This window comes from Ricinus communis, chromosome 6 (genome assembly GCF_019578655.1).
Source record: "Ricinus communis isolate WT05 ecotype wild-type chromosome 6, ASM1957865v1, whole genome shotgun sequence".
Lineage (NCBI taxonomy): Eukaryota > Viridiplantae > Streptophyta > Magnoliopsida > Malpighiales > Euphorbiaceae > Ricinus > Ricinus communis.
The window spans coordinates 13384474-13406043 of NC_063261.1; the positions used below are offsets into that span (position 1 = coordinate 13384474).

The 21570-nt window shown below is 32.0% G+C and overlaps 1 protein-coding gene across 4 annotated transcripts; it reads left to right on the plus strand.

Annotated features, from left to right (window-relative positions):
- The first annotated feature begins 4812 nt into the window (after positions 1 to 4812).
- LOC8259313 (protein SEMI-ROLLED LEAF 2) lies at positions 4813 to 21099 on the plus strand. Of its 4 annotated transcripts, none has more exons than XM_015718395.3 (19): positions 4816 to 5286; positions 6289 to 6363; positions 7417 to 7532; positions 8773 to 8887; positions 9026 to 9154; positions 10413 to 10460; positions 10950 to 11116; positions 11255 to 11451; positions 11589 to 11881; positions 13405 to 13554; positions 13670 to 14098; positions 14224 to 14370; positions 16655 to 16727; positions 17591 to 17718; positions 17866 to 18066; positions 18156 to 18290; positions 18378 to 18521; positions 19441 to 19662; positions 20330 to 21099. In XM_015718395.3, exons 1-19 carry the CDS (start codon positions 5152 to 5154, stop codon positions 20489 to 20491), a joined length of 3066 nt encoding a protein of 1021 aa, XP_015573881.1. In that variant the 5' UTR covers positions 4816 to 5151; the 3' UTR covers positions 20492 to 21099. The 4 variants fall into 4 exon arrangements, with proteins under 4 accessions (XP_048232034.1, XP_015573881.1, XP_015573882.1 ...); XM_015718396.3 differs by having other exon boundaries at positions 4818 to 5286; positions 18159 to 18290; XM_015718398.3 differs by having other exon boundaries at positions 5144 to 5457.
- Positions 21100 to 21570: the final 471 nt, after the last annotated feature.

The following is a 21570-nucleotide window of genomic DNA, read 5'->3' on the forward strand; positions in this document are numbered from 1 at the left end:
TGTTGGGTTTACATTAATCAAAATTCTAATTTATTTAATTAATAAATCTTAGCTTCAACAATAATATTTTCAATAGTAATAGATATAATGAATTTTAATTGATTGATTTAGTTAAGGTTTGTATATAGTAATATTCACTATTATTAGAAATTAAAAAATTTATTTTAATATTATAATATTATTTTATTATTCTATATTTTTATGAATTTATTAAACGTTTTATACAATTACAACATAATGTAATAAAAAGGGTATAAACAAATGAGACCATTTGAAGAAATATGAAATATATTAACTGTATGTTTGGATGAATTTTAAATTCAAATTTCAAATTCAATATTTGAAATCTAAAATTAGAAATCCATTAATTTTTAATCTCTTATTTGGATAGTATACAAAATTTGGAATCTCATATTTTAAATTTATTTTTTGGATTGAATTTGCAATAAAATTTTAAAATAATTATTAAATTTAAATATATTAGATTAAGAACACTAAGAAAAATAATGCATAAGATAAAAATTGCAATATCTTCCACATCAAATGAAAATAAACAGTAAAAGAGAAGAGGATTTTTTTATGAATAAAAACATGGTTCATTAACACCTTCTAGAGTATCACACAGTAAAACAAAATAAACTAAAAAGTCTATTAGCTGTTCAATCTTGTCCATGAAAATTGATTTTGACAACTAATTAGCATATATCAGATTAATTAAAAAATTTTGAAAGGTTCACAACAAGCAAGCAAATCTTAAGTAGTCTCTTTTTTAAGTTTTGCAATCTCCTACCTCATGATTTCTCCTCTCTTGATCTTTGCAAACATGAGCTTTATCGTTAAGTGAAGCCTTTGTTTTCTACATAATGAGCTTCCTTTCTCAAAACTATTCTCCTAAAATTTAACAAGGTTATCGCGTGCCTATTAAAAATAATCTAACTAGACCTTTTAACTATATAGTCGGACAAGCAAGGGTCGAATCCCTAGAGATTGAAGTAGTAAAAACTAGATAATCTTAATTTTAATCAATGCTAAATAATTAACCAAATCAACAATTGAGGAATAATTAATCTAAGTCTAATTAATGCAGTTAATAATAATGAAAATATATGCAAGGATAAAAATCACCTAGAGTTAAGTATTCCCACTAGTATAATTAACGCAAAGATAAGTTCCTATCCAAACTAATTAAATAAATGTTCATAAGGAAAGGTAACCCTATAAAATACCATAGATCTCTCTCGAGTATTAATGGCTTCCCTAATATGCAATCAAAACCTACTGCCGTGGAATCATGCAAATTAAAGACATTAAACTCAATACCCTGACTTCCTAACAATCCATTCTACCTACTCCCGTGGAGAATTTCATGTTCTTAATTGAAATATTCAAATCCGTCAAACCCAACTCCCATTGTGATAAAGACAACGGAATCATAACAATACTAATTATCCTTAATCTAGTATTGGAATATGCACAATCAATTAAGCAAGAGCAATTAAATAACTAATTTGGAGAATTAAAGGAATAAATCATACATCAATCATGGCTAGGGTTCACTTAACCCTAGATTAGAAAACTACTCACTCATGATAGTTAAATAAAAAAAATAGATTATAAAAAAAAACATAATTAATAACAGCTTAAAAAGGAAAAGGGAAATACTTGGATTGATAATTGAATGATGAGGTCTTTGATAAATCTTCAAAGCACAAAGAAAAGTAACATACAATTTGAGAAAGAAAAACACAGCCTAAAACTAAAGAGAAAAGAAGGAAGGGGGCTCCCCTTTCAGGTTCCTTTCACAATCTATTTATATTATAGGATATCCACGAGTTTGGCTAGGTTTTCACCCTAAAAATTCGACTAGACAGGTGTCCAAAATGCAGTTTTGCGGATCCAGCCATGGGCAGGCCGCGAGTAAGGAGTGGAGTGGACTGTTTCTTTGCTCTATCGCTAGCCTTGAAAGCCAAGACGCGGAGTGGCTGCAGGATAGCTTCCCTTGCTCGTCTCGCGATATAAGATCCTCCTAGGCATGAGTATCTCTTTGACATCGTGCTTGACCATGAACGACACTACAAACATCCTCACCAACGCCTAGCAACTCGAGTCAATTCCTACAAAAATAAAACAAAACGAACCCGAGGGGAGAAATATTGAAAACAACGAATAATAGCTCTAAAAGATTAAAAATACGAAGATAACATGAGGAGTAACATATATATATATATATATATATATATAATGTATATATTATTGCGTTATCAGCTTTAATAAGAGTTTTCTTCTTAGGATCCCTTCTAATGTCAACCTTTTTATCAGTCATTGTTAATCTCTTAAAGTTCATTCGGCTCCTTGTTAAATCAAGAGTATCAACGAGGGTCATATTTTGATCGATAACAATTAGCTTCCCATAATCCTTACCGTAGTTGACCAGAGCCACTCTCCCAATCTCAGTGTACATTTTTTATATCTTTTTTAAAAATTATAGACATGGATGACGAAAAAAAAATAAGTTGAAAGATAAAAGGGATTTGAATTTGAAATAACTAGTGTTTAGATACAATTTGAAATCTAATGTTTTTTATCTATTAAATTAATGAAGTATTTGAATCAAATCCAAATCCAAATATAAATTGATATTCGAACAAGAGATTTGACCCAAATTCAAATCCACCAGCCAAATCTATTGCATCCAAACACAATATAAGTATATTTTATATGTAAATATTTTAATACATATATATATATATATATATATATATATATATATATATATATATATATATATATATATATATATATATATGTATATGTATTTAAAATATAGAAAATTAAAAACATAAACTTCCAAAAAATAGTATACATTATACTTATCTTAGTATATGTTGCATATATTTATAGTATACTTTAAATATTGCCTTTAAAAGAAAGCCAAAAATAGTAGAAAATAGTATAGGCTCAATAAAATATGGTATACATTAAATATACAATTTTTATTTACAATTATTTTAATTCATATAGATTGCAGATTTATAAAAATAAAAATATAAAATCTTAGAAAATAGTATACAATATACTTATTCTTTTATATGTTGGGTATAAGATGTATATATTAGGTAACTTTTAATTAAAATTTCAATTTGTATAATATATTTTTATTGTAAATTTTATTTTATTTAGTAGCAATGAATATAATATCAGTATGAGAGCTGATACAGTCAACAGTTGATTGAGAATAAATAAGCTATCAACTGCTAATTTTTAAGTGAGAAACAACTACCAACTGCACAAAATTTTGAACTAAATACACTCTTATAAAATCTCAAGCTAGACTAAATTCCACTAGACCTAATTTAGTTCACGATTTAACAGTTTTAAATAAAGATGGATAGACACTAATACATCTCCTATGTTTGTTTAGAGAAATTTCATTTCATTTCAAATCTGTAAGAATTTGGGTAAATTTCAACTATAATCTATAATTAATATGTATTTCTCAGTGTTATATTAAATCTCAAATTATTTCTCAAATCTTCTCATATTTTTTAATTTAAGTCACCTCTCTCTCTCTCTCTTCTATTCTAAATATTTATTTTTTTTACTTTGTGTTTTTTAATGTTAGAAAGAAACATATACAATCCCTCTTTATTTAATTCTTATAATAAAAATAGATCAACAAAGAACCAAGTTTTAAATTGTTATGATTGTATAGTGGAAATCTTAAGTAATAGTAAATATTAATTATTATTCAATACTTTAATAGCCTTATTATCATTAGCTCTTGTCTTTTCATTAAATTTGTCAATCGACTCTTGAGAAAAAGAAAAAGAAAAATTAAAAATCAAAACAAGTAAATATAATATAAAACAAACTAAATAAAAGAAATTAACTATATTTCAAAATAACATGATAATGATTATGATGATTTTAAATTTTCTATCCAACTAAGAGCTGTTGGAGCATCTACTTCGAGAGAATCGGAAGCTGTTATATCAAATTCTGAAATTAAGAAGCAGCTAACCAAGTTTTATAATAGGCAGACAAAACTCTTTGATAATTTTTCTTCTTTCAAGCTGTTTTTAGAGCAAAAGGTTGTTATAGATTTTTCATCTTTTAAGAAATATATATATTAAACAAAAATTTATTAAATTGTTTGATTCATTGAGTTCTATTAATTCTAAGTTGTAGATAGATTGAACTCATAGATCTACTTTAATATTAATTAATTCTTTTCAAATAAAATAATTGAAATCTATATATTCAATATAATATTAATTATTTATATTTTCTTGTTATGTTAATATTATTTATAATTAATTTTATGAAATTTTATAAATCTGCGGAAAGGTGTAATAAATTTTTAAATATTTATAGAATAATGATTTAGTCATATTTAGCTATTTTTTCTCTATAATAAAAATTATTAAATATTTTCTTAATTTAAATGAAATATTGAAAATATCAATTAGGATGAAACATAGAGTAAACGTTAATATTAGGGGAAGAAATTTAAATTGAAGACAAAAAATACTTTAATATGTTTTTATATTTAAATTTTATAAAATAATATAAAATAATGACAATCACAATTTGTTCTCTAGTGTACTAATTTATTAGGATTTTTTAATGAATACACTAAATAATTAGTTGGCAAACATGCAATAATGGGTCCGCAAATTCATAATTTGACTTGGGCTTGGGCAGCTAATTAGCTACTAAGCCTAAGGTCCCACAGTTTGTAACCCCTTTCCCTCCTTCCCTCTCCAACTAAGCCAGCTAAATATAGCCGTTAAATGAATTCTCATTTTTTTTTTAAAAAGAAATAATAGAAGACAGAGAAACTATAAATACCGTAATTTCAGTTCAATTGAATTCGGTTGATTTCCAATTCTCATTTTTAGATTCCCTTTTCATTTGTGGGGAAACCTCGGTGATCATTTCTCAATTCTCATCTCTCAATTCTCTGAATCACGAAATCCCGAGGCAATCCACAATTCCCCCACTTCTCTCTTTCAATTCTTTTTATTTTTTTTTGGCACATGCCCATTGTAACAGTTTTTGGTTCTTTATAAATTTTTATTTTTCTTTAAAAGATTTTGAAGGGAGATTTCATGTTGGCATTGCATAAAGTATAATCTTAGGGTTAAAAAGATGAGCGTGATTTCGACACAAGTAATGCCGGCATGTGATTCTTTATGTTTCTTTTGTCCTGCATTGCGTACTAGATCAAGGCAGCCTATTAAGCGTTACAAGAAGTTGTTGGCTGATATATTCCCTCGTGCTCCGGTTGGGGTTTTATTCCCTTTTCTTGATTTTAAGCAATGGGTCTTTTTTTTTTTTTTTTTCTTTTATTGATAGAATGTTGTGTTTGGTTTAAAGAAAGAAAGGCATGGGGACGAAAAAAGGAAAGAGAGGGATGGGGTTTCTCTCGCTTTTTCGATTTGAGAATTAGCATTTGTAAGCTTAATTAGTTTGATTTGTTGTGTTTAAATTATCATAGAGAGAAAAGGGGAAATTTTGTGTTTCTAAGGTTTGAACAATGGGAGGTTTTTGGACGTTCCATTGATTTCTCAGAGAATGTGGGGAAAAGGATAATGAAATTCAGTTTAATCAAGGCGGGAAGTTTGGGCATTTTGTGATTTATGTTAAGTTGTAGTTTATTAGGTTTGCATCTTTTAACCAATGATTAGTTTATGCATACGTGTTGTTTGGTTGCTAAAGAGTGTTTGGGATACTTCGTTATATGAGTAAGACTATTATGCTTTTGTTCTTGCCAAGGGTACTTTCTATTTACTCATTGAGCCCAATATCCAGGGAAGGGAAAACAGAACTCTGGTTTTAAATATTTCCTTCTAATTTTAGGTTCTAGAAATGAGAAACTAGAACAACCTGGTCGCCCTATGTAGCTTAGTTTCAGTAGATGCTTCTAATTTGAAGTTTGTCTCTTTATCATCATTGTGTGAGGCATGTAAATTTTTTTATTAAATGTTTTATTATTAATAGTGAGAATAATAACAGGTTGAAACTTGAAGCTAATTTTTTGATTTAATAACCAAATTGGTAGACTTACTAATTTTATATTAGACTCCAATCCATTCAAGCTGTTCTTTCATTTTCAAATTCTGCCTTCAACATGAAATTTTAGTAATCAGATACTCTATATTATATCTCTTTTGAGGGATTCTTTTTACTGCCAATCATGCAACCTTATACTAGTGTTTGAATTTCCTTTTGTTGTAATCATATTCAGTGGCTTCAAATTTTGAGATTCTTCTTTTATTTTGTCAGGAGGAACAACTGAATGATCGAAAGATTGGTAAACTCTGTGAATATGCTGCTAAAAACCCTCTCCGCATTCCAAAGGTACTAGTTTTTTTTTTCCAGAATTTTCTGTTCTTTTACTTAAATATTCAACTATTATGCAAGAGGACCTAAAGGAAGCTGTTGAACCATATACACGAACTATTGTGTCTGATTAAGCAGTTCTTGTTATAAGATATTAAGCGTAATCAGGAATTATGAATGTATAAATTCTAAATACTAGTGCCTATCTAAGAATTTCATGTATTAGAAGATGGCAAGATTACATTACTCATGAGATCATCTTCTATTCAGTGTAATCCATTAATTTATCATGTATGCTAAAGGGATTGAATGGGTAGAGAAGTGCTTTGATGGTTTCTTTTGGCATACAATATTTTCTCAAGTTGATGCAGCAGATAATTAATCTAATCTACTCCTTGCAATTCAACTCGCTCATTGGTATTCTTATGAAAAGATACGGAGAGATGGTTTCGGCAGAAGAGTGGCATTAGGGACTGAAGTTCTTACTATGCATGTTATCAGCTTGCTCAAGAAAAGTTTCTTTCATTATTCCTTTTTTGTTTTTCTTTACTTCATTAAGTTCGTAAGAAGATCTATTTTTGTTATAAGGGTAGAGAACCTAAATATACAATTGTTTGATGCATTCAAATTTTATATGGAGAGAGGAGGTGAGATACATATGTTATGATAGTTGGAAGGATAGAAGATAAGACAGAAGAAAAATAAGGAACATTCATAGAGTGACATCGTACCATGAGAGAGAGAAAAAGAAAGTTTGAAAAAGGAAAAATGTGAACTATGTATGATGAAATCTAACATTAATGGAATGCCCTTGGAGGACTTGCTATTCTACAAAGTCGATACCAAGTAAAGAAATTTATTTGCATTTTGGCTCTATTCATGAACCATAATTAAAAGGAAAAGTAAAAAGTTCAACTACCGGTCTAATCTAGTTTGGCATCACCTTCTTGGTTTGGTCAAATTACGATGGAATAATTGGATAAACATACTTCTCTATTAAGATATTACTTAATACATTCATCCTCTTTGATTATTTTTCATACATTGACGTAAGCAAATGTTATTTCACAGATAACAAGTTCTCTTGAGCAAAGGTGTTACAAGGATTTGAGAAGCGAACAGTTCCAATCAGTAAAAATTGTAATGTGTATCTACAGGAAATTGTTGATTTCTTGCAAGGAGCAAATGTGAGTTAAATTCCATCACATTAGTGTGAGTACTTAATTGAAGTCATTACCTAAAGCATTCCTTTTCTTTATCCTTTTTCTTTACTAGAAAAATTGAATAGTAACTTTGTTAAGTGGGATTGTTGAGTTGTTATTGCATGCTAATCATTTGAGTTGTCATGGTACAACACTCGAGTACAGAAACAGATTCTTCAGGAGTTGTAAGCAGTAGTAGCCTATATATCATGATTTTGTTTAATGATTCCTTGACAACTATAAGTTCCTACTCATTATGATTACAATTGTTTTATAACTGAAGATTTATACAGCAGTTGCAAACATAATGTAGAGTTTTGTGAAAGATTTACTCAATCTTGTAAACAAAGTACATATTATATTCTTTCATCTATCTAGATATGGAAATATCATCTTTAATTTTAAGAATTTGACATTCACTTCTTAAGTTATAACTTGTACACGGTCTGGTTCCAACTATCTGCTTGGTCAATTGGTTAAACAAATGGAATTGGTGATTAATTGACCCGAAAATGTTAAAATTCTGAAAGTTGGAAGTGCTATATAGATGTGGCATATCTGTTTCATGCATTTAAAGGTAATAAGTCTTACGGCTACTTGGCTTCTCTTTTTTTTTTTTTTTTTGTGCCTCATAATATTTTAAGTGATTACATCATATTGCTGGATAAGAAAGAGTTCATCAGAGAAATTATGACTTTTCATTTTCTGGCATTAGCAAGTCAACAAATAAATAAAGAGTCATTTTAAGGAGCAAACGTTTGCATCATAAAATCTCTAAGCAGTGTAATGAACATATGAATAAGGTCTTCTCTTACATCCATAATAATTGGTTTTCTTTCTATTTACAAACACATACATATCAACATTTGCAAGAACATATGCTTGTGTATATGCATCTTACTCAGTTTTAAATAAATTATGCATGCTTGTGAAATCTACTAATTAATCATATCAATTTAAGCATTTAGTTTTTATTTAGAAAAATATTTTCTTACAAATTATATGTATTTCCTGCAAAAATGTTTAATTCCTGTGATAATTTTTAACCTTTTTGGTGAAAGCAACTTTGAGGATGCACAATTTGTTAAAACAAATGGATCATCAGAAAATAAAATGATTAACATGCCTAATTTCTACTGTAAAATTTTAAAGAAGTTGATAGTTAAGGACTGGATTTCTTTTGATATATTTGCATATAAATTGTGATCAATATCATGTGTGGCAGGCCATTGTTCGCGAGTAGCTTGCTTAGCATCATACACATTCTACTGGATCAAACACGGCATGATGACATACGTATATTAGGATGCCAAGTTCTTTTTGACTTTGTGAATAATCAGGTGGGAGTTGTTGGTAGTTTTTCTATTTCAATTATGCATGTTTACTTCAAAATTACACTATTAATATAACTCATATCTAACCATTCATTAAGTCCTATCAAAACCCAGTTGCTAACTGGAGATCTTTTGACTATGCAGAGAGATGGTACTTATGTGTTCAATTTAGACGGCTTGATTCCGAAACTTTGTATTATAGTTCAGGTAATAGGGGAGGAGGGAAGAGTCGAACAATTGCGTACTGCTGGACTTCAGGCCCTATCATCAATGGTAATCCATCTTAAGCTAGTGAAGTTGCATTTTCCATGTCTTGTTTGATAAGTTGTATTCTCAAAGTTGGTCTTTGCATACTGGAATACTGTATGTAAAGTTTTCAGTAAAGTATATCATACCATGCACTGCGATAGAGTTTCTCAGTATAACCAAGTCATTGCCACTCTCTGAAGTTTCAAGTGTTATTCTGTTCTAATAGTACTTGGTACTTTTTTCTTCAATGATATATGGAAATCTTGGTGGTGTATAAATCCATGGGCTAATGATCCGTTGATAAGTCTGGATTTCAATAGAGAAAAGATATGCAATGTGTGTACTATTTCTTATTGAATATTGATAAATAGGCTTGGGTAGAACTCATTTCCAAAAAGTAGCTCAAAGGAAGAGGGTGCCCAATCCACTTATATACACTATAATAGCCCAGTAACCAAGCGATGTGGGATAATACAATTTCTAACACCCTTCATCATGCTTAGCGTGACATGCAAACGGGCCGGGTCCAAGCCCACCATCGCAGACAAAAGGTCGGCTCTTATACCATGATAAATTGGCTTGGGCAGAACTCATTCCAAAAGCGAGCTCAAAGGAAGAGGGTGCCCAATCCACTTATATACATTATAACAGCTACGTAACCAAGCGATGTGGGATAATTACAACTTCTAACAAATATATGTATATAAGTAGTTAGTATGGAAATTAGATTTGAGTAAATAGAGCAGATGCGCACCAGAAATATGGATATTGCAAATAAGACTAATAGATGTGTGTTTCTCTAGATTGACGGTTTAGAAAAAGTTATTGCAAATATGAATTTAGTTTGTCATCTTGATATTGCAAATCCTCACTTCCAGGAAAATAATGAGACAACATTGAGTCAAAACTAAAAAATGAAACAACATTATGAAAGGTTTGATTTCTGAGACTCCTATAGCAATTTAATGTTTGTGATCTCAGTTGTTTGCTAAATGAGGCTGAGTTTGCTTTTCTTGTCTATAAATATTATTTTTCTAGAATCTAGAAAGTAGCCTAACTAAAAAATCCCTATACAAATCCTTTCCTCCTCATAGATTGAGTCTATTGGGATGGAATAGGTTACAGTGGGAAAGCTCTTTGCATAAACATTTCATTTCTTTTAGTTCTACATAGTAGATTTTAAACTTTTGTTCTTTGCAAATGGCATTCTCACAGGTTTTGATACTGCAAGTAGAATTATCTTTTTGTTCTATGCTAACCTGCATCATTTGGTTCCTCACAGGTCTGGTTCATGGGTGAATTCTCTCATATTTCTACAGATTTTGATACTGTAAGTTCACCTGGCATCTTGTCACGTTCTTTCTCAAGTCTTTTCAATTGTATTGTTGCAGTTTCATGATTGCTTGAACATTTCAACCTTGTTTCTTTGCATTCACCCCTTCTTTTGCTTGGAGCTAATTAGTATTGTCAGTTGGATAAATGTTGAAGATCGGCAAAGCGTATTTCTTGGAAAATTCTAATTCAATAACTTTGCTTTCGCTCGCTCATACACTCCCTCCGTCAGTGCGTCTATATAAGTGCGTCTCTATATGGTGCACCATCATAGTGCATCTGATATACTTTATACATTTTTTATCTTAAAATGAATGATGTAGTGGAAGCTAACTATCAGAATTCAATATCTTAAGTTTTTTTGTTTATCCCAGCAGCATGTATGATATGATTTTTACTTGTTAAGATTTCTGTCTCTTCCTATTGTTAGTGCAGCAAAATTTTTTATTCATCATCTCATGCAGTTTCATTGTAACTGCAAAATCAGGTGGTTTCGGTTGTTTTGGACAATTATGGTTGTCAGACTAAAAACTCAGACGTGGATGGTTTCCAGAGTGAATGTGTTCAAGAAGATTCTTGTTCAACAGATGCCCTGAGTAAGATACCTTCTTGGAGGAGAATTGTTAGTGAGCAAGGAGAAGTTAGTGTATCTATGTAATTCCCTTTTCGCAATTTCTAAATTTGTTGCAGTTGTATGGCCTTGCACTAAGAAGCATGATACGTCTGCTTATATCTTCTTCCTCTTATTTGTTCTTTCTTCTTCTTCTTCTTATTTTTTCTTTTTTCACATAGGGAGGAATCCAAGAACCCCACATTTTGGTCAAGAGTTTGCCTGCATAACATGGCGCAGTTGGCCAAGGAAGCTACAACTGTGCGACGGGTCCTAGAGTCATTATTTCGCTATTTTGATGATGGGGACCTTTGGTCTCCTCAACATGGTCTTGCTCTTTCAGTCTTGCTGGATATGCAGTTAATAATAGAGAAATCAGGTACTTTAACATGTCTATTTCATAATGAAAATGGATGTCTTTGGAGCTAACAGTCCTTATTCCAATATGTTATTTATCATTAACTGGATTCTAATTCCAGATTCTTTATGTAATAACTTGTTTTGCTCAATTTGCAGGACAAAAGACACACTTTGTGTTGTCCATCCTAATTAAGCACCTTGATCACAAGAATGTTCTTAAGAAGCCCAATATGCAACTAGACATTGTTGAAGTTGCCACCCGCCTTGCTCGACAAACAAGGATTCAACCATCTGTAGCTATAATTGGTGCATTGAGTGATATGATGAGACACCTGCGCAAAAGCATACACTGTTCCCTTGATGATTCAGATCTGGGGACTGAAATAATTGAATGGAACCGAAAATTTCGAGCAACTGTAGATGAATGCCTTGTGCAGATATCTTACAAGGTAACTTCTCTGAAATATTTGGGATCATAGGATTTCTAATGCTGTGTCTATTAGAATCTTGATCGAATATATTATCAGAACTTGTGCATTTTACATGATAAAAATACAGTTTGAACTCTTACAATGATAATTAAAAATGCATCTTAATACGGATTTTCTGCCATAATACTACAAAAAAAGTTCATCATAGAAATATGTGATTGTGTACTCATAATACTCTATTTTGGTTTTATCTTGTTTCTTCTTCTTCTACTGCACACAGTCATACACATATATGTTCTATGTATGTTTGTATGATGTATGCATGTAGGGGCGTGCACTATTCAGTTTAAATCGGAAAATTGAACCAAAATTTGGTTCGGTTTTCAGTTGTAATTTAAAAGATAAAAATTTGAATGTTCCGGTTTTATGCAAAAAGATTTGAAAAACTGAACCGACCGAATTAGTAAATATATATGCTGGTGACCAGAAATAACAGCTCTTCTTGGTTAGATTGGTGGTACGTTTATTTGCTTTATTGCCTAGGATCTAGGTTCAATACCTTGGTGTTGCAATTTCGAAATGTACATTTTCAAACTTCAATTTCTTTATTTTTCTAAAACTCCTTTATTTTTTTTTTTCGTTTCTAGTAAAAATAAAATACACTAATAAAATACTTTTACAAATTATGTAACACATTATCTTTCTATTACTTTATGAAATAAATTTAATTAAATTATAAATCTAAGTATATCTAATATGTTAAATTTGATATAGAAAAAGTTAAGATAGAAGTTAGTGGTTGAATCTAAAATAAGAAAAATACTATAATTTTTCAAATTAATTTATTTTAAAGATGCAAAATATGAATATAAAATAAGAAATCTAAAACTCCTTTATTTGTTTTTTCTTTTTAGTTTCTAGTAAATAAAATACACTAATAAAATACTTTTACAAATTATGTAACACATTATCTTTTAATTACTTTATGAAATAAATTTAATCATATTATAAATCTAATTATATCTAATATGTAAATTTTGATATAGAAAAAGTTAAGATAGAAGCTAGTAGTTGAATCTAAAATAAAAAAATATTATAAATTTTTCAAACTACCTTTTGAAAGATACAAAATATATATATAAAATAAGAAAGAAATAAAAAAGATAAGAAAAAGGAAGGAATGGCAAATAGGATCCAGGTATTGAACCATGGTCTACATGGTAAAGTAGACACGTCTCACCCACCAGGACACTAACTATTTCTCACCATAGAAACATAAATTATATAATCGATTATCCGAACCAAACCAAATCAAACCGAACCAAAATTTTTTGATTTGGTTCAGTTCGGTTTTGGTTTAAAATATTTCTGTACTTTGGTTCGGTTCGAAACCAAACCAACCGATTGCACACCCCTATATGTATGTACGCATGTATGTATATTCATATGTGTGTGTCTGTACATGCGCGTGCAGGCGCATTTGCATGAATGTACATGTAATACAATGTTATTTGCAGAACTGAGAGGCATTCAAATTGCAGGTTGGAGATGCTGATCCTATTCTTGATGTGATGGCTGTGATGTTGGAGAACATGCCGAGTATTACTGTTATGGCCAGAACCTTAATATCAGCTGTTTACCGTACTGCTCAAATAGTAGCATCTCTGCCAAATTTGTCCTATCAGAACAAGGCATGATTGCATTATTCAATAATCGTTCTAATCATGTTGCATAATTTTCAAAGTTTTCATCTTGTTTTCCAGTTTTCTTAATTTCTTCTTTTCTTTGTTGCTTAAACTTCTGTAGGCTTTTCCTGAAGCATTGTTTCATCAATTGCTTCTCGCGATGGTCTATGAAGACCATGAAACCAGGGTGGGTGCACACCGTATATTTTCCATTGTTCTAGTCCCATCTTCTGTTTGCCCTCGACCTGCTGTTGCTGCTTCTTTTATCTCCAGTAAGGCTACCAATATGCAAAGGATGCTTTCAAGAACAGTATCTGTGTTTTCATCTTCAGCTGCACTCTTTGAGAAGTTGAAAAAGGAAGAGCATTCCCCACAAGAAAATGTATTGGAAGACAAGGACAAACCAATAAACTTTGAGGATTCAGTGATGAATAATCCTTCTATGCTGAACAGATTGAAGTCAAGTTACAGCCGAGCTTATACTGTGAAGAGGCATACATCACCTATAACAACAGAAGAAATAACCAGGAGCAGCTTGGGTAAAAAACAGGTATGTATCAGTCTTTCTAACACTGAAGAATCCCTTTCATGCTTCAGTTCTCTTCATCACTTATTATCCTCCATCTAAAATGCCCCCCCTGTTTTTTTTATTTCCATTGAAAAAATTCATTGCAGGTAATGTCCCTGAGGTTGAACAGTCACCAGATTACCCTTCTGCTTTCATCAATTTGGGCACAATCCCTTTCTCCTCTAAATACTCCTGCAAATTATGAAGCAATTGCTCATACCTACAGCTTGGTTTTGCTATTTGCCCGGACCAAGGTATTCCTTTGCCAAACAACTTACTGTTATAGTTACTAAACACGCAAGAGGTGTTAAGGCACAAAAGGTTCTAGCGCCTAGGCTCAACAGACGCCCTTGAGACATGTGAGGCACAAAAAAGAAAAAAACATAAAAATAAATAAAAATAAGAGAGTTAAAAATTTTTAAAGAAATGAAATGTAGACAAATACGTACATATGTAATGATCAATAATCCCTTTTGCATAACAAATTTTTGACAAAAAACCAAGTAAATAAAAACTTAATACTAAGAGACATGGCATAATTAAAAGACTTGGCACAACTAACAATCTAACATGACAAAAAATCTTTGCATTTTCCAAGTATAGAAATTTCATAGGCTAGAGAATGTTGGACTAAACTCATAGTGGTGATGGCCATATAAGTGGCATTAGACCTAGGCCCGGCCAAGGTCAATGAACCGGTGGTTTTAGTTCATGGTTCCGGGGCACAGGAATCGAGCCGAACCACCTAAGGGCCAATTTCGGGCCGATTTCAGTTCACGATTCTAGTTCCAGCGCGTACCAACTAATTTAAAGAAAAATAAAAAAATATTAATTAAAATGAATTTATTTTTCTTTTACGGGTTGGAATAAAACAGTCGATTCTCGAACCGGATTCCAGCTGAGGAAACGGCCCTAAAACTGTTCCCCTCTATTTTCGGGCTGTTCAAACCCAGTTACGGTCTGGTTTTGACCCACTTATATGCCACTTTAGACCTTCAAGCTTCTCCTATTTGAGATCCTAGATCAACAAACGAGTCTAGACTCCTCTAAGTATTTAAATACGAGCCCAGGATCACAATTCTAGGTCACTTGTATTATAGCTTAGTTCTAATGTTCAAAGTTTGGCATGTGGTATTATAGTTTAGTTCACAATTTATGTTTTCTGATCTGTTTTATGATTATCATGCTTTTCAAATTTGTGATAGATGTCTATCAATATTTTCACTACATTTTTTGTGGTATATTGAGCAAAGGAATATATGTGTATATGTATCATTGGTCACTTTTTAGTTCTAGTGAGATTGCGAGCAAGGATGTTATTACTTTTCTTCCATTCATGTATTGATTTAAATGAATCATATGCTTCCAATATTTACTCTCTTTTCTTATTACAAGTATTTAAGCATGACTCCCACTTACCACACATAAAAGACAAGTCTAGTATGAGCCAGACGGTGCTAGTAACAGTCTTCCATAATTTTTTATAAGACTTGTAAAGCTGCTTATAGGTTTTAGCTCTTGGATTGGGAAGACGATAAAATTTAGATTGCACTGAGTATAAAAACTTATATACTTGTAAGTTCCTTTGTCAATTTGATCTCTTTCTAGCCTCTCCTTTATGTATCTGAAAAGTGGTACCTATGCTCCCTTCCCTTGCGAGGCATTTGTCTTGCAGGTTTGAGATCTCGTAGTAACTACTTCATTCAAAATGTTGAATGATGGGACTGTCTTTTGACTTGCACTTGTAGGACCTACTTCCACTCTCATGGCATGAATTCTTTTCTTGTTTCCTGAGAAAGGCTGGTCTTGTGAACAAAGTTCTACAGATCCAGTGTTTATTCTTTTCTTTTCATAACAATGTAAATGTATTTGTTGATGGATTCTTAATTGTGCTGAAACATGTAAACATCTTGAGGGTGGGGCAGTGGTCGGAGGATTAAAAAAGGTTTGGTAGGAGTAGAGCAAAAGATGAAGGAGCAGTCTGAAGTGATTTTGGGATATAAGGGACTGCCAGTAATTCAATTATGACCTTGAAGAATAGGAAAATATACATTACCAATAGTCATGCATCCCAGGAAGTAGCCTGGACTTGAAGTTTTATCAAGTTGATATGCATCAGCAGCATATGAGATCAAGCAATAGCAACTGCTTTGGTAAATTGCATCAGCTATATCTAGAAATCTGCCTGAATACATAAATCGGTTGAGAGAAAATACTAGTGAATTAGTGCAAGCACATTGGCTATGTGCATATTTCCACAGGTTATGTGAGGTTCAATTATGGATGCAGCCAGGGATCCAATGATGGGGGAATTTCCTGTTGTTGGCAGCTCTCCCTTCTCATGGAAGGTCTTGTGTATTGGTGGCAGTGAAATCTGAATTCTCCATATGTCAATGCATTTTATAGCATTTTGGTAGAACTCTTTCCTTGTTTGCCATGCTTAGATTAGGATCACTACCTTTGTTTCTTCTTTAATAGGACTGCCCCATTGTTTTCATTTTGACTTATATTATTGTAACATTTTGTTTCTTCATGCAGAATTCCAGCAATGAGACTTTGATTCGAAGTTTTCAGCTAGCATTTTCCTTGAGAAGCTTTGCCATTGGAGGAGGTAGGCCATTGTTGTCTACGCAAATTATTAAAATCTTAATATTGCCTACATATGCAACATACTAAGCCAACATTACATTGTCTCCAGTCTTCACTCATTGAAAATCTAGAGTGGACGATTGCAGTCACAGTCAGCTGTGTGTTGTACTTGCTCCATGAAAATTGTTTTGGTAGTGAAGCAACTTCCAACTGTAAACATACTAGTAAATGACTATTGGTGCGAAATTGAGTGAAAACTGAGAAGGTAGACTTTGTGATCACAACTTAGGATCAAGTTGGAGAATCATTATGAAGGTAAGGAAGCTTTATGGACTTCTTTTACCACCTCATTGCAGTAGTAGCTATAAAGTAGGGTCATATTAACACAAAGTTAATGCTTGACAAATGCTTTAATGGGCAAAGATGACAGTATAAAATGAGCACATAGAGATTTGAGGTGGTAATGGAACTGAAATATCAAGTTGGAGAATCATAATGAAGGTTAGGTTTCTCAGTTGGTTTTAGAGCTGAAGAGTGATGGTAGGAATATAAGAGAAATCGGAGTAACAAGAGGCATTTTGTTTGACATGCTTTGATGGTAATGTCTAATGGCTGGCTTGCAGCTTCTTTGGCTGAGCATTTAGTTATGTTCCAACCTGATGAAGAGTAATAAATATTAGCAGGTATCACTTATGTATTCATGTTGTCTCTTAGCCTGCATATAATTGTTTCATCAATTCTTTGGTTTTGATGAACCTGATTGCAACATCTAGTTTTTCTTCTTTTATTTTGTGTGTGCATGTGCATATGCACCATGTGTGCTAGTATGCCCATGATTCTTGCTGTGTTATCTTTTCAGCTGAAGAAGCTTTTTCACTTCTTCAGGGCCATTACAGCCGTCACGCCGCCGATCCCTTTTTACCTTGTCCACATCAATGATTTTATTTTCTTCTAAAGCCTTCAATATTCCTCCTCTTGTTCCCTGTGCTAGAGCTACAATTACAGATAAAACAGTACGTATGCTAGTATACTTTCTTCACTTTAGCAAAAACTGTCATATAGCAAATCTGACAATTCCTTTTTTTACTTAACTATTGGCTTTTTAATTTGTGAAATAAGGCATATTTCTTTCTAATACTTGTAACTCTACTTGTTCTCAGGCTGATCCATTTCTACAATTGGTTGATGAGTGCAAGTTACAGGCAGTTGACAACCAATTAGACCATCCAAGAAAAAGCTATGGATCCAAAGAAGATAATGAAGATGCACTAAAGTCACTTTCAGCGATAGAAATATCAGAGGCCCAATCGAAAGAATCATTTGCTACAATGATATCAAAGTTTCTAAAAAAATCATCAGATGTAACTATCAAATACAATTTCTTAGTACAAAGAATCAGTATATGTGCAATTATTTGACGAGAATACTGACAATATAGATTTTTACACAGCAGAAATCTGCCATAAGGGAAGAGTTACTCAAAAGTTTTGTGCCAGATGATGTATGTCCACTGGGTGCTGATTTATTTATGGAAATGGCAGAACAGACGTCTGAGGCAGTATCAGAGGAGAAATTTTCTGACAAGGTAATCATTTTTTCCTTTTGTTCATTTCTTTTTTCCTTTTCTTCTTTTTATTGAATTTTACCTGTTTATATAATGGCATTGATGCAGGTTGATCCTCCACTATTCACTTTAGATGATGGTATTGTACCCAATACATCTGAAGGTCAAGTAGATCGTGGTGTAGACCTAGATCTAGAATTAGAACCGTCAGGATCTTCAGGACTTCTGAGTGTTGGTGAACTTTTAAGTGCAGTAAGTTTTCATCATTACCTGATCTGAACTGGCCAAACAATTTTGACCAATAGCTTGAAAAATTGTCGAAAATCATTCAAATGTATTCTGAGTTTACTTCAAATTTAGATAAATTCTCTCTTTTTTATGCATGAAATATTCTGTGTATCATAAATTAGAAATAACTTATTATTATTATGAATAAATTTTAAATATTTGATTTAAATTATGCATAAGTCATTTAATCTTAAATTATTTGTTGTCATGTAAAATATGTGTATATGATTTAGTTCAGTGCATGATTGAAAAGGAAAAAACAAACATAAATAATAATCATGTCTTATATGTGAATTGTCCCGCGTATCATAAGTTATAAATGATTAAAGTTTTACAATTATTATGACTGAATTATTTGTTGAAAAACAAATAATGATTTATATGTAACAAAAAATAATTTAAGAAATATTAAATATATATTTAATATTTCTTAAATTATTTTTTTATTACATATAAATCATTGAGATCAAATACATGGTTATAAGGGAACGAAAAGAAAAACATAAATGAGCTCTTTGACTCTTTTGTTTGGAATGTAAACAATCAATTGACTTAATTTGAATCCACAGAACTCAAACATTTTCTGACAAGATGTAGCAGGAAAATTACTCAATCTATATTGTGTACATCCACCACTACTCACAATGGACGGATTCTATATGCATGTACTACATATATGGTGGGACTTGGTCCATGTGAAGGTGGATGTACATACACTTGTGTAGGCAAGTATTTTTCCATGTGTAACTTGTAAGCAGATATCATTGCCAAGTTTCCTAATTGAAACTTGCCTATCTAAATTAGACCACATTTATTTTTATGGAATTGTTTTCTTCTTTAAATGAAAAATTTATTTTCTGATGAAGATGTAACGTGTATACAGGTTTCAGAAACAACAAATCAAGTTGGAAGATTTTCAGTCTCAACCCCGCCTGACTTGCCTTACATTGAAATGGCTGGCCACTGTGAGGCCCTTTCAGCGGGGAAGCATAAAAAGATGTCTGCTTTATTGAGCTCTCAACAAAGACAAGAAGGTGTAATTAGAATACCTGCTTATGAGAACAACCAAGAAAAGCAGTCATCGTCTGATTTTCCTTTTCAGCAGGTTTTTCCCTCTGGTTATTCTTCAACAATTGCTATATTCAAGTATCTGGCTTATTACCTAATAATATATCTAACGAAGAGTTTGAATCACAAAGATGTGAAAGTTATGAGCTACTTAAAATTTCAGCAGAAGATAATATTACTAGTGGCAAATACACTTAGCTTGTTAGAATTTCCAACTTTAAGTGAACCACTTACTCTTTCAATTCTAAATTTTTTTGGAAGATAAATTCTGCTTTAGTTGAAACAGTATTTAACACCATTGTACTCTTCATTGTACACTACCGTAGACATTGCTAATCCCACCTCACCTTGCTACTTCTACCAGCATAACACCCTTTTTATAACTATTGTAGTCAGTGCTAAGATGCCACAGTCAATTTTGTAATTTTTTCCCACAGATATGACCTCTTTTGATATTTTTCCTTATGCCAGAATCACTAATTGAATTTAAAAAAAAAAAACTGAAAAAAAAACGAAAAGAATTACGACCTGAATCTTTAATCTTGCCAATAATACTTGGGCTAGCATTTCATGCGATTTTTTTTAATAATTCTTTTGCTGCTGCTTGCTTCCCTGTTCGGATGCTTACATGATCAGAATTCTAGTTATAGATGCTTGGTGTGGTCCTCGAACTGATCTGATTTTTTAACCTTCTGAAACTGCAGAGAGGAAACCCATTCCTTGATCAAAATTTTGGTCCTAATGCATATCTTCCCTCTGCTACTACTGGTCCGTTGCTTTGCGCAACTGAATACCAGCATCATCAGTTCTTTCAGTTACCAGCATCAAGTCCCTATGATAACTTTCTAAAGGCTGCTGGCTGTTGAGACCATTAAAAATGAATAGTAGGTCCCACAAAGCTCAAATTCTGTAGTGGAGTTAGGAAGTAAGCTTAAACGGCACAATGTGGATAAGAAAGCCTTTTAGAATCATAGCATTTAGGATCCAGCTATTGACAGATCAGCAACTCGGCATTGCCAAATCATTTTGGTATCAGTTAGAATTCAAGCTCCAATCCTATGAAAAGGTTAAGGATGAAGCTCCAGTAGCTCATTGGGGAGACAAAATCATGAGTTCTTATTCCTGCTGCACTTGAATTAGGCGCACATAGATATCAGCCTTCATTGGTGGATTAGTGATACTATGTGCTTTTTTATTTTCCAATTTTGATTGTTGTTGGTTTGAACTTTTGAATCCCCCATTCATTTATTCTTTCATATTTATTTCATTCTTTAAAGGGAAAAGTGTTTCCCTTTTTCTTCTTTCTTCCCATTAAATCTTAACTTGTATATTTATTGAATTTATTTGAGTGCCTTGGTGTTCCTCCAAATGCTACAAGCAGCTTGTATAGTTTTGCATTTACCTAGTAGAGGCAAGTTTGTAAGGTTCGAGTTTTCTGTAATTGATATCTATCATAAGTTCTCTTTTGCTGTCAGTTGCTGCTCATCATTCTCATTGACACGCTGGTCCATTTTCTATTCAATTTCTATTTTTTATATATCTGTAAATGCAATAGGATTTTTTAAAATTATAATTTAATTATAAAAGCTATTATTTTTATTTACTCATTTATTTTTTTTGTATATATTTACTATTATTTTATTGTACATCATCAATTAATAAATAAGGCATTTGTAGCTATGTAAGGTCAAACCAAGGCGTTCGAAAAAGTCTTAACCACCTTGGGCAAAGGCGATCCCTCATTTTCTAATGTTGTACAGTTTATTGTCACAGCCCGCCTCATCTTGGGCAAGGCAAGGATTGTCCATGGGCGGAAATATGCCTAACATATGCCCAACCCAATGTTGCAGCCCAGCCCAAGTTAGCTGCCTAAGGAAACCAAGGAAAGGATCTAGAAATTGCTGGAGGATGCAAGGCTGTGTGCCAAGCCAAGGAGCTGCATAGA

Coding starts and splice junctions, on each gene's coding strand:
- LOC8259313 (XM_015718395.3), top strand. CDS start 5,152: ATGAGCGTGATTTCGACACAAGTAATGCCGGCATGTGATTCTTTATGT. Junction 10,461..10,949: donor TTTCTACAGATTTTGATACT/GTAAGTTCACCT, acceptor CTGCAAAATCAG/GTGGTTTCGGTTGTTTTGGA. Junction 19,663..20,329: donor CTGATTTTCCTTTTCAGCAG/GTTTTTCCCTCT, acceptor CTGAAACTGCAG/AGAGGAAACCCATTCCTTGA.